Source organism: Corythoichthys intestinalis, chromosome 2 (assembly GCF_030265065.1).
Source record: "Corythoichthys intestinalis isolate RoL2023-P3 chromosome 2, ASM3026506v1, whole genome shotgun sequence".
In the NCBI taxonomy this organism is placed as follows: Eukaryota; Metazoa; Chordata; class Actinopteri; order Syngnathiformes; family Syngnathidae; genus Corythoichthys; species Corythoichthys intestinalis.
Genome location: NC_080396.1, coordinates 7,112,429 through 7,129,529, shown reverse-complemented (window position 1 = coordinate 7,129,529; position 17,101 = coordinate 7,112,429). Strand labels below are relative to the sequence as shown.

General features: G+C 43.0%; 1 protein-coding gene across 9 annotated transcripts in view; it reads right to left on the bottom strand.

The window, feature by feature from the left end:
• The window catches only part of rp1l1a (rp1 like 1a), a 49,548-nt gene that overhangs the window by 9,783 nt on the left and 22,664 nt on the right, over positions 1–17,101 (bottom strand). For all 9 annotated transcript variants that reach the window (XM_057829903.1, XM_057829906.1, XM_057829899.1 and 6 more), the window contains 6 exons: positions 10,730–10,982; positions 9,785–10,177; positions 9,248–9,512; positions 5,423–9,168; positions 4,456–5,322; positions 1,110–1,814 (listed from right to left, as the gene is read on the bottom strand). In XM_057829903.1, coding sequence (XP_057685886.1) covers positions 1,110–1,814; positions 4,456–5,322; positions 5,423–9,168; positions 9,248–9,512; positions 9,785–10,177; positions 10,730–10,963 — 6,210 coding nt within the window. In that variant the 5' untranslated portion in view covers positions 10,964–10,982. The remainder of the gene's footprint in view (positions 1–1,109; positions 1,815–4,455; positions 5,323–5,422; positions 9,169–9,247; positions 9,513–9,784; positions 10,178–10,729; positions 10,983–17,101) is intronic.

Sequence of the window (17,101 nt, the reverse complement as noted above, 5' to 3'; positions counted from 1 at the left end):
ACTTTTTCCGGGCCACACCTAGGGTCGGTCAGAGGATTTCACGCGTAGTCGCTCGGCCGGAGTTCCTTGATCGCTCAAACCAGGAACGTTGTGTTGCCTTCCGTTCATTGTCGACAGGTAAGAGCTTGATTTCATTATCATAGAGGAACTCGTTGCGCTTTGGTGCGGGGATATTATTAGCTTCGACAACTAATTATCTAGCACCATTGTTATGTGTGTTGATGTGTTTTTAACTGCTTCGTAAGGGTTTTTGACAATTCAGACCTAGCGTTGTATTTATTCTGAGCTATGTTTGTTATTCTGAGTGATGCTTGATGTTGTTTTTGCTGTTTTTGCTTGCTTTTGTGGGATTGTAATCAATTAAACTCCATTTATTCATTTATTTGCAATTTCTAATTAATAAACATTGTCTATTAAGCAAAAGTGTGCCTGTTGCTTACTCACTGCGAACCTGGAAAATTTTGTAAAACATGGCCCAAATATAAGACTGTGTTTTTTGCATTGAAATAAGACTGAAAAAGTAGGGCTCATTTTATATTCGCGGTCTAGACAATATACCCATTCACGACGCTAGATGGCGCCAGATTATCATTGAAGCGATGTTCTGTCATGATAGATCTCAGCTACTCTCAAGTTTAACCAGTTTGCATTATTTTATTGCAATGTTTTTCCTTGTTCAGATTTGTTTCAAGACTACAGTTACAGTTAGACTTCTTTGATGGTTAATGCAATTATTGCAATTTTGTTGTTTTATCACAATAGATTGGTTTATTTACATTTCAAAAACCAGAAGCCATTCATTTACGAATGTGAGTGCACTTTACTTATTTAAATGTTCAGATATTAAGATTTGAATGAGGCAAAATAACATGCTTTTTTTCTCTCAAATATCTGCAGAATACGAGGGGTGTACACACTTTTGTGATACACTGTACATTACTGCTATTAATTGAGTGAGCGTTGATGATTATTTGTCGTATTTGTTTGTGAGTACGTTTTCAAGGTTTTTTTTCTAAAATAAAAAGAACTTTTACAATATTTGATGTCGTAAAATGCAGTGCGTTTACAGTTGTTTGTTCTTGCTATTTTGGTGTTCAGTGTGTCCTGACCTTTTGTGAGGCTCTGTCTTGCTGTAGCAACTTGTCTTTTTCGTGCGACTCTCGAGTTCCGCCATCCGCCTGCTCCTCATCTTCATCATCAGCGCCTCCTGAAATACTGGTGTGTCTGTTCTCCTCCAAAAGTGTTGTTCCTTCTTGATCTTGATTTGTCGTGTCCTCTGTGGCTTTACATTCTTCCTCACTTCCATCTGCTTCATCATTGCTTCTTTCTGCAGCCTCTCCTCCATTTTCCTTCTCGCGTTCAGCCTTCTCTTCATCATCATCTGCAGCAATGACCTCCTCCCCAGTTTCAGCTTCTTCTTTTGCGTCCTTCTCTTCACCTATAATTGGCTCTTTTAAAACCGTTTTGCTTTCCTCGCTTGATTCCTCCTCCTCTTCTTCTTCGTGCACAACCTCCAAGCTCCTCACTTCCTCTATGGCAACACTGTCATTGCACCTATCTGTAGGCTGTGACACAGCTGCAGTAACTTTTTCTGGAGTTTTCTTGAGTTGAAGTATCTTGAGGAGATCAAACTCCATCATGACTGGAGCTTCAACTGCCGCCGGGTTCATTTTGAGAGGCCGTGCTGCCATTTTCTTGCGTACGCAAGCATCGCAAGGGCAGTAATCGTCATCACTTCGTTGGTCGCTGAACTCGGGTGTCAGCTCACTGTCACTGAAGGACTCGGCAGTTTTGACTGACTGGTTCTTCATGATCTGACAAATGAAACGTGACGTTGTCAATGTATTCTGTAGCAAGTCATTTACTAAGTAGGATTACAAAGCTAATGAAAACAAGAAAACAACCTTTCGCATCAAAATGATATTGAGTTGTGATCAGTGGCGCCACCAGGGGGTGGCCACCCCTATAAATTGGTTGGCCACCCCACTGGCCACCCCGCTTGCCAGTATATCGTTAGATTGTTGTAGCATCAGTTATGCATTTCTTCCCAAATGAATGCATTTATTTTGTTTTGTTAAATGTAGGGCTGTCAAATTTATCACATTAGCGGGCGGTAATCACGTGAAAATATTTATCGCAATTAAAGGGTATTAAAACACTAAGGGGCTGTGAGATATCAATAGAACCGTTATGTGGCAAGATGACAAATATTAATAAAGTTAACCAAAAAATAAATCGCATTCATGAGCAATTATCGAAAATAGATCGAAAATTACGAACATTTCCAAAAGTATTCCGGAAACAGCCGAATGGGGCGGAGACGTCACAACAAGGAAACGAAAGGTCGAGGCAGGTGCCATCGTTGTTTATCGACGAGAGAGTTGCGTTCGTGTTTTATCAAAAAATCGCTAAAATGGTTCAAACCTGTCATGCTATGTGATCTACAAATAGCCATTTGTCGCAATGTAGTACCCATGAGTTTCCGAACGCGAGAAAAAGAGCTGGACTACGCAGACAATGAGTAAAGTTCGTCCGTGCTAAGAGGGCTAATTTCCAGACCCAGCCTCCGGCACGGTTTTGTGTGGTGCGCATTTTACACCTGAAAGCTATTCGAACTATGGACAAATGAAATCAGGTTTTGCTAAGAAATTGCTGATGAAAGCAGATGCGGTGCCCACCATACACGCGCAGCCACCTAAATGTCCCGCGATATCAAGAAAGAGGACAACTGGCTCTGATGAGACCACCCCAGGCTAGCCAAAGGAGCGGAGCAGCCAAGCTCAAAATGGCCAGAGTGAGTACTCTTTTATAATAAAAACATATCACGCATTGGATATAGGACTGGACACATGTATAAATTATCGCTCGTAAAATATGTAGAACAAATCCTCGAATCCCATTCATATTTGTGTATGTTTGCAGAGCGAAAACCTATGATAACACAATAAATGATAATTATTCTATACATTACATTATTTTGCGGTCACGGTGTATAAGGGTCAAAAAAAGAAATGCAAAACAAACCATTCGGTGTTTCCCACACGATGTTGCCGGTGTTTCATCAGTGTGATTGCTCCTCTCAACGTTCCTTTCATTAGGCTGCATTGGCTTTCGTTTGGGCTCAAAATGATAACCCAAAACACCAAAGAAAGGTTCATAACTCTCCTCGTCACCATTAGAAGAATGTTCGTTACGTCGGATTTGTCGCTGCAACTAGAAACAAAATTGTCCGCTATCATCGCCGCCATTCAGTACTAAGCACTGAGCCGGTTGTTTCCTTGTCGTGACGTCACGCACACAATAGCTTGACAATCGATCCAAATTCATATCATTTTCTTGATGTTGCGATGTGTGTAATTACACGAAGTGGCATGATATTAATCCAAAAGGCATGCGTTTATGGATAAATGATGGAATATTAGCATTTCCCCAGGTGTTGTCATACCCTTTAACGCATTCGCGGTACGACTCATTTACCCATTGCCGCAAGCAGCCTACAATGGCGCAGTTTTACTTATATGCGGAGATAAGAGGCAGAGTGGAGTAGATACAAGCATTCATTAGGGCCGTGCTTTAATTGGCAAAAGCTTTGTCATCTCTCCCACAGCAACTATAAATATTGTGGGAAGCGACGTGGGGAAGAATGACAGGAGTCGATCTTTTTCTTAACACCCTATAGTGTACCCAACTCAGAGAAGATATAGCATTTGCAGCCACCATATACAGTCATGGTCGCACCACTTACCATCATGCATTTGGGCAGAACAATTAAGTCGCTACAGTATCATTTACTGAAAGCTCAACAGATACACTAGATGGCAATATTTAGTCACAATATACAAACTCACATTTATCCTTTAAGAATTATAAGTCTTTCTATCCGTGGATCCTTTTACAGAAAGAATGTTAATAAAGTTAATGCCATCTTGTGGATTTACTGTTATAATAAACAAATAGAGTACTTATGTACAGTATGTTGAATGTATATATCCGTCTTGTCTTATCTTTCCATTCCAACAATAATTTACAGAAAAATATGGCATATTTTAGAGATGATTTGAATTGCGATTAATTACGATTAATTAATTTTTAAGCTGTGATTAACTCGATTAATTATTTTAATCATTTGACAGCCCTAGTTAAATGTACACCTTATGTCTAATGTATACATAACACAATAAAACAGAATTGGAACTCAAAATGTTGACTGGACAGTTATGGACTATGCACATTAAATCATAAGTAACATCAAATATTACACAATACACCAAAGTATATCAGTAGCCGTGTCCTTAAGTCTTTCTGATAGTTTTCCCCTGACCTTTTTACTGCAATAATATAATGAAAACCTGAAATTATGGCTTTTAGTTTTGGCCACCCCAAGATTTTAAGTGGCCCCATCTGGCCACCCCTATGAAACATTTCTGGAGGCACCACTGTTTGTGATGGATTTACCTTGAGCATCCGTCTGCGCTTTTCTGTCATGGTGGACTCTCTGGACAGATTAGTCCCCTTTGGAGGTCGTGGGGACCTGCCGTCTCGACCGGATCGACTCTGGATCTTACTCATTTCACGCTTAATGCTGCTCTGGATTCTGCTGTTCACCTCATCTTTCAGTTCTGCAACCATTGTGTCCAAAATGAGGCTGTCTTCAAGGTCCCAACGGACTTTAAACTCTGCCATGGCATCGATGTAGTGATTCATGAATTCCCTCTCCAGCTTCTTTAGAAGGTGCAAGACCCAAACTGGATCAGGATCTTGGGAAGGTTTATTTGACAATGATAATTGCAAAAGTCTTGGTGGTGGGGTTGCGCTGGAGGTGGAGCTTTTGTCAGATGACGAATGATTCACATCTTTTGGACTGTCTAAAAGTGGAGGGGCTTGACTTTGTTCCTCACTGTGCATTGTCTGTTCCTCTAAACCTACCTCAGTCTTAAATCCCAATGTTTGTGGTTTTATGGTCTCCTCTAAAACATTCTCTACAACATCGTCCTCATGTGAAGACTCTTTGGGGATTGCTTCATCTCCTCCTTGATTGTCATGCTCCTTCCCTGAGCCACCAGAGCCACTGCTCATGCCTACTCCTGACGAGGACCTTGGTGGGGTCCCTTGATCTTTGCCGGTGTCCTTGTTCTCAATGTCCAGAGGTTCTGCGAGCCAAAGGGATTGAAGAATGGCTATAATGTCCCCATACTGACGGTTTCTGTCCTCATGTTGTTTGCAGCTTTGACATCCCATGGGCTCAATGAGCTGAAGCTGGGCCAAACAGTCCAGGAGGCCCCTGGCTGATGTGCTTAGTCTGCGGCCATAAACTGGAGATACCTGTGGAGCACAAGTTCTGAGAATTTAGATTATTATCACACAAACAGAACCATTCACAACACACTCAAAACATTATTTAATAATATTTAGCTTACTCTACCTCTGGCAAGCTTCTACATCGTCCCAGAGAGGAACTGAGAAGAACCTTCATCACTGCAGCTGAGGAGCGCCAGTCCTTCGGTAATACCTTTCCACTTGTCAATGAAGAATTGACTTGAGGAGATGCTTCAGCTAAACCAACACCTATAGCAAGATCTGTACTTTTTCCTTCATTTATTGCTGCACATCCCTCTTTCTCGTCATCCTTAGCTTTCTGTATATTGTCTAACCTATCCTCAATGTGCTGCTCCTTTGATGCTGTTGGTTCGTCTACATCGTTAACCAACCCTTCCTCGCCATTCTCAATGAACTCATCAGGAGCGATCATGTTACTTTTAGCAGGAATGCTTCGCAACCAATCACTGACTACTTCATTAGGGGAAGCGTTGGGTAGACAGGCAGGGGTCACTTCTGTCCTTTCAGGCTGATCCTTTTGACTCCTCTTTATTTTGCTTTTCTCCACATGCTGTTTGTTGCTAGCTTTGTTTGCCTTGCTTGACTCCTGACAGGATTGATTTCCAGTCTTAGTGTCCTTGAGAAGGTCAGCAGCAGACATAGTACTTTCACCACATGTCGCTTTACTGCAAGGTTTAGAATGTCCTTGCCTTGAAGACTTCTCTTTGTTTGTAGAGCTGGATGTTTTCACAGATTGAATACTGCCACTATCAGTTGCTTTGGCAGGGCTTTCATTATTTGGCTTCAAACTATTGACTTTTGTATCATCAGCCAAGTAACAAGATGCCTTGATGTTTGCTTCAACATTGCTCGCATCGACATTTTGTTGCGCGAGTTTAGGATTTTTAACATTACCACATGCAGATGACAGTGAAGATGAGATTATGTCGCCATTCACAACTTTATTGTCGGTGCTTGAGGCTGGACCGGCACAAATATCGTCCTCAGGTGGATCCTCCCCATTAGAACTTGGTGCTTCAATAGTAGGGACTGTGGACTTATCAGACAACACTAACTGGACATGTGGAGTTGGTGTTCTCACTCTGTCTTTGTTGTGATTGTCAGTGTAAAATGACATGCAAGATGTGCCACTATCTGTGTCACACATTTCCTGGTCATCAAGCAACCCAAGTGACACGGAGCCAGATGAGTTTTTGCTGAGTTTATCGCTGCTTCTTGAATCGCCCACTTCATTTATTTCCATTTCGTTACCTTGTTCCTTTGCTTTGTTCTCTTCTCCAGTCCCCTTTTTGCTTCCCTCTACTGGTGTAGAAGCTATAACAGAACGTTTAAGGCTTCCAGATTTGGAAGACGTTACCGAATGAACTGAGAGTGCACTCTGGCCTCTTACCTCATCGGAATTGCAGGGTGATCCAACCCTAACTTTCTTCAGATGTGACTGGGATGAGCGTATTCTCTTAGGTGACAACATTTGACTATTAGAATGAGCAGATGTTTTCCTTTGGGTGTTTCTTTCTTCCAACGTTTCACCTACAATGGACACATTGGCCTTTTTCTGGGTTGATTCACTCAAATTATTAACTCCTTCTGGTGTTTTAATAGTGACCATATTTCCTTTCTGGGATGATGATTTTAGATTCTTGGTAGAAACTGACTTCTGAGAGCAAGATTTTGATTCCATAGATATGGTACTAGACACCTGCTCTTTATCTTCATTTAGCTCATTTCCATTCACCGCAATAGAGGAAACACTGCCTTCCTTTGGATCGGGAGAACCTGTGATGCAATTTGAGACAACGTCAGTTGGACAAGAGGTTGTTGATTTTGTAGACAAAACACTGATTGCCCTTTCTTCAGCTGCCTTACAGTTGTCATTGGCATCTTGATTTTGTGAGTTTTCCAGACACGTGCCTGTTTCGTCTTCATTTTCAATTGGTTCCACCCCCATTGGCTCATCTATTGCACTTTGACTGATAGTGGTCTTTGACTTTTCTGATATAATTGACTTTGATGATTTTGTTGAGAGGACACTAATAGGTCTCTGTTTCTTGCTAGACTTCATAGAAACAATAGAGTTTATAGAAAGACAACTTGGAGATCTACTGTTTGTGTCCTTCAGGAATATATTGTCAGCAGAACAGTTCGGTGGAGATGATTTTGCCGCAGTATTGTCACAGATTCCTCGATCTGTGATTTGAGACTTTTCAACTGCGCCACCGAAATCAGACTCAAGAGACTTGTTGGACTCAGCTGATGTTGTAGCACTGGAGCTTTTCTTAATCTTTTTTTCAGTTGTGGCACTAGTAGAGGCAGATTTTTGTGATATGTTGGACTTGGTGACTCTTTCTTGCTCCCCTTCTGTTGGCTCAGGACTGGGCGTTCTGGAAATGGCACTAGACATAGGGTTGGATCTATGTCCTGTGAGGTTGGTTCGGTTGGATTTTGTGGACAAAGCATCATCATTTGCAAAGTAATTGGCATTCTCCTGGTTTTCCAAATGTAAAGTTGGGCTTGAAACAGCTTGTGGAGTGTGGCATGATCTCTGTGAAGATCTACTACCGCAATTAGAGGTGATTATCGATTTGTAGCCTCCACAATTAGGACATACACTTGACATCCTAGATGGGGTGGAGGTGCCAGATGAGGCTTTGACAAAGCTCTTTACAGCTCCATTCGCATTTTTTTGTTTCAAAACATCAGTAGACCGACAGGAGGCCCTACTTACATTGGAGCTGAATGTGATAGTTTGATCTCTTGCAGCTGTTTCGCTTACTGTCTGACTTTCTATATTATCCCGGTCCTCCAGGTTATCGTGCTCAGTGAAGTGGCTGATTGACTGATTGTCGTTTGGTTGAGCATTCGAGGATGGCTTACTTCGATGGGAGCACTGTGAAGCGCTCGCTGGCAGGTCGTCGTCAACATCTTGGTCTTCTTTTAATGACTGCAGCACATGAGAAGAGCTGCTGATTCTGGACAGTGGGTGATTCACCTCCTCTTCCATTGCCTCATCCATGAGTGACCTTTCGCAAGGAGAGCTCACATTGGCATTCATCGTGACCACTTCACTGCGACTGGAGCACCTGCTCATCATGCACACTTCGACGTTACTGTCTTCATTCTGCCCCATATCTACTCTCTGCTCGACCTGTTCCATCACACATGTTTCCTCTTGGACAAGTTGACTCTGCTCTGAATCGGAACCTCTTCCACAGCTGGAGATTTTTGCACGGCACCGCATTACTCTCATGGAATTACATGATGAGGATGAGCAGGAGGAATGTGTGTGTCTTATTGTAGTGTGAGTGTGACTTGCTACATACTGGGGTGAGACAGGTGTCTGCTTTTGGCTGTGTATTGGGTTTTCCCAGAGGTTGTACTGCTGTCCTTGCATCTGGTAGCAGCAGGGGCACTGGCTTACATCCAATGCAGCATGGAGAGATTGATTGGCATCGTCCAAATAATCCCTCTCAAAGGTTGCACAATCGGAGCAGCTTTCAGATTGGCCATTTTGTAAGCAACTAACGTGGGCATGGCTTGGCGGGTAGCAGTCACTTGTCAGAGAGGGTGACTTTCCAATTTGCGTCGACCACTTTAATGTCTCATCATTGCAGAGGCGAAAACGCACTCTCATCTCCACGGAGAGACTGCCGTCCTTGTTGACCAGGACACGTTTTTCAATGTCATCGTTCATAATAGCTGGTCTGTGCTGTGAGTGTGGTCCTATACCATTGCCATAGGACTTCTCTGAGGACAAAGACAATCGAGTGGAGCGGGTCGATGAATCAGACCGTGGGTGGATGATGCTCTTTTTTGTTTCCAGACCAAAGTTAACTGAAAGCAGAGTCAAAAACCAAACAATTAAGAGACAAACTTTGTGTCTGCATGTACAGTAGGATAACTCATAGCCTACCACTTTTTTTGCTCTCCTGGCCCTCACTGCACTCACTGGCTCTGGACTGAGGTCCATGAGGGGATGATCTTGCTTCTTGAAAACTAGGGGATCGAGTCCCATTTCCAGGAGTCCTGGGATAAAGACCCGTGGACTTGTTGCCCAAACCAGGAAGTGTTCCCTCTGTGCCCTTTCTCAGGATCTTCAACAGCATGGGATTCAGGGCCTCTCTGCCGACACACACCAACACTCCAGGGCAGACCATCAGACTTTGAACGCTGTCAATCTAAACATACATTTACAGTGTTTAGTCTTCTCCATTAATGAACCGAGGCAAGTCAAAAGCTGAACTGTTAACACCATTGCTAAGAAGGTTATGTTTACAGTGGTTTACTTTGAGTATGCAAGGTTTTACAAAACACATTCATGTGAAGGTTTAGCATTAACTTCAATTACTTTTTCACTTTATGGTGCATGTTTCATGATAGAAAATCTGGATATCTATGAACCAATCACTGTGTGCTATTCAAGTGCTCTAATTAGAGATAAATTTCTCACCCTGCGTCCCTCTGTGGTATATATTTTTCGGACATGGAACTGCATCACTTCAGAAGCCTCCTCAAGAAAGGCCCTCATGCTTCTAATTGACCTCCTGCTCAGTCCTATATTTCTCCTCATCCCTGGCTCAGTGTTTTTAACCAGAAGAATCCGTCGATGCCTCTGAGCTAGATGGCCAGATGAGGGCGTGGAAAAGGTTTCTGCTTTTGGGGGGATGCGGCTGTGATGGTGCCAAATACTTTGGTGTTTACTGGCAAGTTCCATGTTGACTGGTTTAGGCTGGCGCCTGTCAGAGCACAGGTAACAGCCCCCGTCTTGGAGTTCCTCTAGATGTTTGATGATGCGTGTGCCACGGGGTGTGGTTACTGTCCGCACACCAAATGGAAGTGGCACCTACACAGAGATAAGATTCATGTATAAATTATTGTTGGACGATACAATTTTTTGGCTCCTGATACCGATTCAGAAACCTAGCTGTGGTTGATACATTTTTTTTTTTTTAATATACAATTTGAATTTTCGTTTAATACTAAATTTCTGCATACTCGCCCGAATGTTCAGCAATTGCTTTAATGTCTTGGTCAGACACTAATTGACACATTGGCTGCCATTGACAGTACTAGACATCCAATCCATTTGAAGTGGGGGGGCTAGGAGCAAATGAACACATTTTCATTTGCTGCAACCCTCCAACAATTGGATTGGCGTCTACTTGTGAAAAACGAGTTGGTGGGAGGGTGCATCTTGCCCAGAAGAAGAACAGATTTTGTTTTTTAACTAATTGACTGCCATATAAGGCGCTGGATGTCCATTCCATTTGAAGTGGGAAAGCTGAGCCACCTATTTCAAATGGATTGAAAATCTACTACTGGCAGGCTATAATAAGGACAGCGCAAAGGTAATTTCACAGTCTCTGTCTTGATATCTGACACCCGTTTTACTAACCTTTTGTGAAAGGTCATCCAGCAGGGCATCAAAGCATTTGAAGCTACGCTTATGGATGGCCATCCTGACACCCCTAAACTGATTGTCACCGCTTGTGTAGAAAGTGATTCTCTTGGCTGGCGTCGCAGTCTCCAAGTGGGCGAGGCGCAAATTGGAAGGTGGTCCAGGCCGGGGTGTCCAGGCATGATTAGATGGGCGCTGAGGGTCCCACCTCCCTTCTTGGACAGAATACATGCTGCACTTTCACATGCACCTACAAGTTTCAATAAAGAACAACATATAATCCACAAATACATTTTTAAATATTGTTCAGTCAATTGAAGTACAGTGGTACCTCGACATCCGATCGCTTCGACACACGATCTTTTCGACATCCGACGTAAAATTTGACTCAGCATTTGTTTCTACATCCGATGACATGCACGAAATATGACATTCTATGACAACGGTGCAGTTTCTTTTTTTTTTTTCTCGACAAAACGGACACACGGAAGATTTTCTCGTGAGAGCAATCAACATGTAGCCTGGTACACCAGACTCACCGCTGTTCCAGCTATTGAGTCTGGCCACCATTCCCGCGGATACAATTTCCAGGGCGGAGCAAGCCACAGCAAACAGACAGCGGAGTGGACCAATCAGCGACGGGCAGGGCAGACGTCACGTTATTAAAGCGACGAGGGCAGGACCAGGGACTTGCGCGCGGAAGTAAACGTACGAGGAGAGCGGAGTTTATTCAACATGGCTAGCGCGGGACAGACTTGTCAATGACTCGTGTCGATGTGTTTTTGGTAATTTAAAACTGATTTTACCTTGGATTGGAACATATTCTCGGCTCTCCTGTTCAGCTTTGTTGTGGAGACGACTTCCGACGCGCAAGAGTGACGTTGCTCGTTAAAAACACGTCACGCAAATAAACGAATTTGATTTGTCGATTGATTTTGTACCTGCTCGAAAAGGCTGTTAATGGGATGGTTCCCAGACTATTTCTCTCAGTGTTTGAAAAATACAGGGAGAAAAGTCTGGCAGAGCCAGGCAAATCAACATGGGTTCCATAAGTGGAGTTTAAGGGAGGGGGCCAGGCCCCTCCTGGTGGCCAAAAAGTGTCATTGCATGTAATTGACTTTCCGATATACTATTCTAAAATGAAGAATTTTCCGGTAAAATATTGTCTATATCAGTTGTAAAGCAATAAAACAAAAAATATATTGGGTCAAAATTTTCGAACAGATCATGTGACTATTGTGAAGATGTGAGCAAATCGTATCTGCATGTCCGATTAGTAACGTCTCCTCGTCACAGCACACGGAAGTCAGTGATACGCAGCGAACTCGAGACAGCTGATAAAAAGCCCGCCAGTGGACAGCTAATGTTGATGCCTCACTTCTGTTCTGTAACTAATGATCTGTCAGTAAAAAACGTTAACTCTTTCAGTAAGTTGTCTTATTCAAGAAAACCACAAATACAAAGTAACACAACTAGCACCTTTGACGGTAATTTGCTTTACTTAGCCAAAACCACCTGAGGAACGAAGAGGCAAGATGTTTTGCCAAATTTTGCAGCCTTATATTTTGCTCCCAAAGCTATCGTGGCGGAGAATGAGCCCTCTTTTACATTTAGTTGGACTCTCAATTGTATCCACAAGTGCTAAATAAACAAGTAACATCGTAAACATGCACGTTCAACACAAACATGGCGTAAATTAATGCTCAACTACACGACAAAGACGTAAACAGTGAGAAAGCGGTGTGCAGTTGTTCTGTGCAGCTAACATAGCAGGAATGTCTGAGGAGAACTTTTCTACATGTCCGTCGATGATCAAACATAAGTAAATATTTTTTTATTTAAAGAAATTTTGTAGTGTTTACTATATACCTTTATTTAAAGAAAGTTTGTAGTGTTTACTTTGTAACTGCTGCATTCATGGCCATTTTTAAAACAAAGTTGCAATTTCTGATGGGGTGAAAAATTTGACAGAACACCGGCGTGCGTACCATATTCAGTGGATGAAGATCTTGGCGATGTGGTATAGCTGTCCCAATCAGCCTGATTTAGAATTCCCCTCAAAAATGATGGGAAATAAAAAACGTTTATTTTCAACTTATTATTATAAAAATTCTTGTAAATTCATTTTAATGCTGCCACTGCGTTTCAGGGTCATCAACATGTTGTGCCCTCCTACTCCAAAAGTCAAACTCTGCCTATGGGGTTCCAATAATGTTACTGCAGGTGATGAAAAAAAGGAAAATGTGATGCTTATCATTGAAATAAGTTGGCAATAATAGAAAAATATAAGCGTCGTGTGCTCATCTGTGTACCGGCTCGACAATAATGGCTGTAGAATGTCTACTCTCGACGGTCCTCCTCTGACCTCCAGTCGTTATAAGTTAAGGTGACAATTATTATTGCGGTAACGTCGCCAAAAAAAAAATCGCCAGCTTCGTCAGGTTTCTAGTCATTTATTCCATCAACTTGTGCAACAGAACACGCCTACAGTCCCCCACTGTCATGGCCTCAGCCCCTGCTGCAGCATTGCCTAATTGCCTTCAATTATCCCCACTGGTCTCAATTCACCTGCTTTCAGCCCAGCCAATAGCACTGAATCATCCAGTAATCAACCTGTGCATTTAAAGCCCACTAACTCACTTCCACTCTGTCAGACCGTCTGCGAAGCCTGCATGTTACCTGCCTGCCTAGCTCTCTGAATCTGACTCTTGTTGCCAAATCTGAACCTGCCCGACTGCTGCCTTTTCTCCTGCCCTGGTAACTCGACCTGCCTTTTGCTTTTGGATACCTGACTTCTGCCTAGCCCTTGTCTGTACTGCTGCCATCGTTTCACCTGCCCTGCTGGTCCTGTCAATAAATTGTTGAAAACGTGATGCATTTGTGGTCCTCCTCTGTTAGGTCCGTGACAGTACGGTCTGACCAGCAACGATCCAATGCACAACACTCCCAGCATGGACGACAGCAACCCGACTACCCGACCGCCATGCAACGTCTGGAACACGCAGAAGGCGAGATGAATCGGATGGCGGGGGAAATTTCATCATTAATTCAGCTTGGTCATTAGTGGCAACAACAGATTCACCAGCAACATGAACTGCTACCCCAGGTCATACAGCAGCTCACCAACCTAGCCACGGCTCCTATTACAGCTCCTGATTCTTCCGCCACGCCAGCCCCACCCGTACCTGCGCCATTTCTTCAGAACCCCATAGCCTCCGAACCGCGGATTGGAAACCCAGAACGCTTTGATGGTGATCAAACCCAGGTACGGGCCTTCCTGACCAGCTGCCGGCTCCAATTTTCCCTCCAACCCAGGACCTTCGCCACTGAGGGGGCCAAAGTGGCCTATGCCATCACACACCTGACGGGGCGCGCTCTGCTTTCATACACGAAAGTACACGTCCAGGCCTGTCTGCGGTTCACTAGAGAGCATTTGGACGATCCAGAAGAGGACTGGGAGAATGTGTTTTGGCCTGGACGTGTACTTTCTTCAGCAGGGGGACACGTCTGGCAATGCAGGATTTGAGTCTCTGGCGGCGCATTGTGTTCCTGATAGTAGCCTTTGTTACTGTGGTCCCAGCTCTCTGTAGGTCATTCACTAGGTCCCCCCGTGTGGTTCTGGGATTTCTGCTGACCGTTCATGTTATCATTTTGACACCACGGGGTGAGGAGGGAGTTGAAAGTCCATGTTGCCCAACAACATCCCCAAAACATCACTGCTCTAGAGGATAGCTTCATGGAGGAATGGGCCAAAATACCAGCAACAGTGTGTAAAAAGCTTGTGAATAGTTACAGAAAACGTTTGGCCTCCGTTTTTGCCAACAAAGGGTACATAACCAAGTATTGAGATGAACTTTTGGTATTGACCAAATACTTATTTTCCACCATGATTTGCAAATAAATTCTTTAAAGATCAAACAATGTGATTTTTCTGTTTTTTTCCCCACATTCTGTCCCTCATGGTTGAGGTCTACCCATGTTGACAATTACAGGCCTCTCTAATATTTTCAAGTGGGAGAACTTGCACAATTAGTGGTTGACTTAATACTTATTTGCCCCACTGAATGAGCTTGGGCTAAGCTACTAATGGAGCATGTATTTCGTAAGTTAATTTTATTGCTAACACTGCGTTTTGGGGTCATCAACATGTTTTGCCCCCTTTTGCTAGCTTATGTCTAAGCTAGCAAGCTAATAATTTAGCTAATTCGTATTCTCATTTTGAAAGCATGTTTTATAAACAGGTCAAAATTTGTGACCGCGCTGCCCATTGTTCTGTTGTATTTCCTCATACCAAGTGCGAGTCAACCAGTCAAAAACCTGGTCTGAAAAGCCACTTTGCCCAGATTTAATCAGCATACAAAAATAGGGTTCTGCGTTTCTTTACCTTCGACGAACCCCTTACACTCACTCACTGAACCCCTGGGGTTTGATCAAACCCAGGATAAGAACCACTGTATTAAGATATTACTATTCCAATTTTACTCACAATTAACTTGTTTTGCTGTTTGTAATTGCTATTTGTAATCGTACCTGCAGTATTTATTAATGATTTAGCGAAGGTTTTTGGGCAGTGGGACAAATGAATGGAATTATAATGTATTCTTATGGGAAAATCCTGCTCGACATACGACCATTTTGACTTAAAAACTAGGTCCTGGAAAGAATTAACTTCGGATGTAGAGGTACCACTGTATATATACTGTGACGCTCCTGGGCGAGAAGACGCTTTGCCACCCCCCCCCCCCCCAAAAAAAAAAAAAAAAATCATGCACAAAAAACAAAAGCTTGACACACAAAATACCGTGCATGAAGTATACTTAGCACAACCCAAGATTCTACTTGTGACTAGTTGGCTCAGATGTGTTAGAGAGGACGGGAGATGAAATCAAATACAGTGGTACCACTACATACAAAGTTAATTCGCTCCAGGATCTTGTTTGTAAGTCGAAAATTTTGTATGTCGAGAAGGGTTTTTCCATATGAATATATTATAATTCCATTAATTTGTTCCAAAGACCGAAAACCTACACTAAATCATTGATAAATACTGCTGGTACTATTACAAATGGCAATTCCACATATCAAAACTGTTAGGTATTGTGTTGGTTCCCTAGTAGTGTGTCTCTGTAATTGCCCATTGATTTCACCTGTTGTATCTTCTCCTAGTGTATCCTCCAACCTGCATCCTTCAGTGTCAACCACCTGTTCCTTGTTGTCTCGTTACCCCTTGTCTGTGTGTGTATATAAGCTCCCAGTTTTTTTTCACTCCGTGTTGCCATTGTCGATGTCAAGTCCTGTCCAAGCCCTCGTGTATCAGTCCCTCCGATTAAGTTTTGTTTGAACATTGCCTTTTTGATCCCAAGTCCTTTTGGTTGTACTTTGTGTTTTTGTTAGTTATCATAAAACGCTTTTTGAGTGTACCGCCACCTGCCTTGCTGCATTTTTGTTTCCCTGCATTTGGGTCCACACCACCTGCCTGCCCGCGTTCTGTGACAAAAACAAATACATTATAAATAAAAATAAAAAATAATAATAATTGATGTAATGATGTAACGAATTGGGTTCTAATATGCCGGATGTTTTTTGCGTGCTGTACTTAAATGCACCACGTGGCTGATGTGACATAAGCCCCTTTCACAAACATATCCCGGTAAATTCCCGTGTAAGAAAACACAGGATTTACTCACGTCATTGCTTTCAAGCGTGTAGAGATCCTGGGAATGACGCCGGTTGGACACTTTCAGAGACTTGTCCCGCATTGCCCACTGGCGCTCTCTGTGCGGGGAGGGCTGCTGACGCGATTTTATAACCCGGACATGAAGTAATTTTTGGTCGGCATCGGCTGTCACAATGTTGCTCAAATCGTGTTTTTTTACAGAGCAGTTTGTGGGAGCACTCCCGACATCGTAACTGGCTATCCAAGAGAAGGGTGCCGAGATATTAACTTGCTGGGCGCCATTCTACACCTTTGCCGCCCTTGTTTTGAAATCCCCTACGTCCGGGTTCCTCAATTAGCGGACCGCGGTCCACGACCGGACCACGGACGAATGAAAAAACGGAAAAAAAATGATATATCATTTGTATGATTCGCCAATCTATCACTATGCACTACTATTCTATCGCTAAATTCTGATTCATTTTTAGTCAAATATCTTACATGTTCTCACTTCTGTTGTCATCTCTATTACAACGATGTGCTGAGAGAGCCTGCGTGGATGCGCTGATTGGCTGAGAGAGCCTGCATGCTACTAGCTAGCGTGGACAAATCGCAGCAGTGTCAGCAAACTCAAACACGAGTCGCACCCGACACTTTGCAATCTGTTTGTACACGCTGTCGTGTACTTTTTCATTCAAGAACGTGAGTCATAC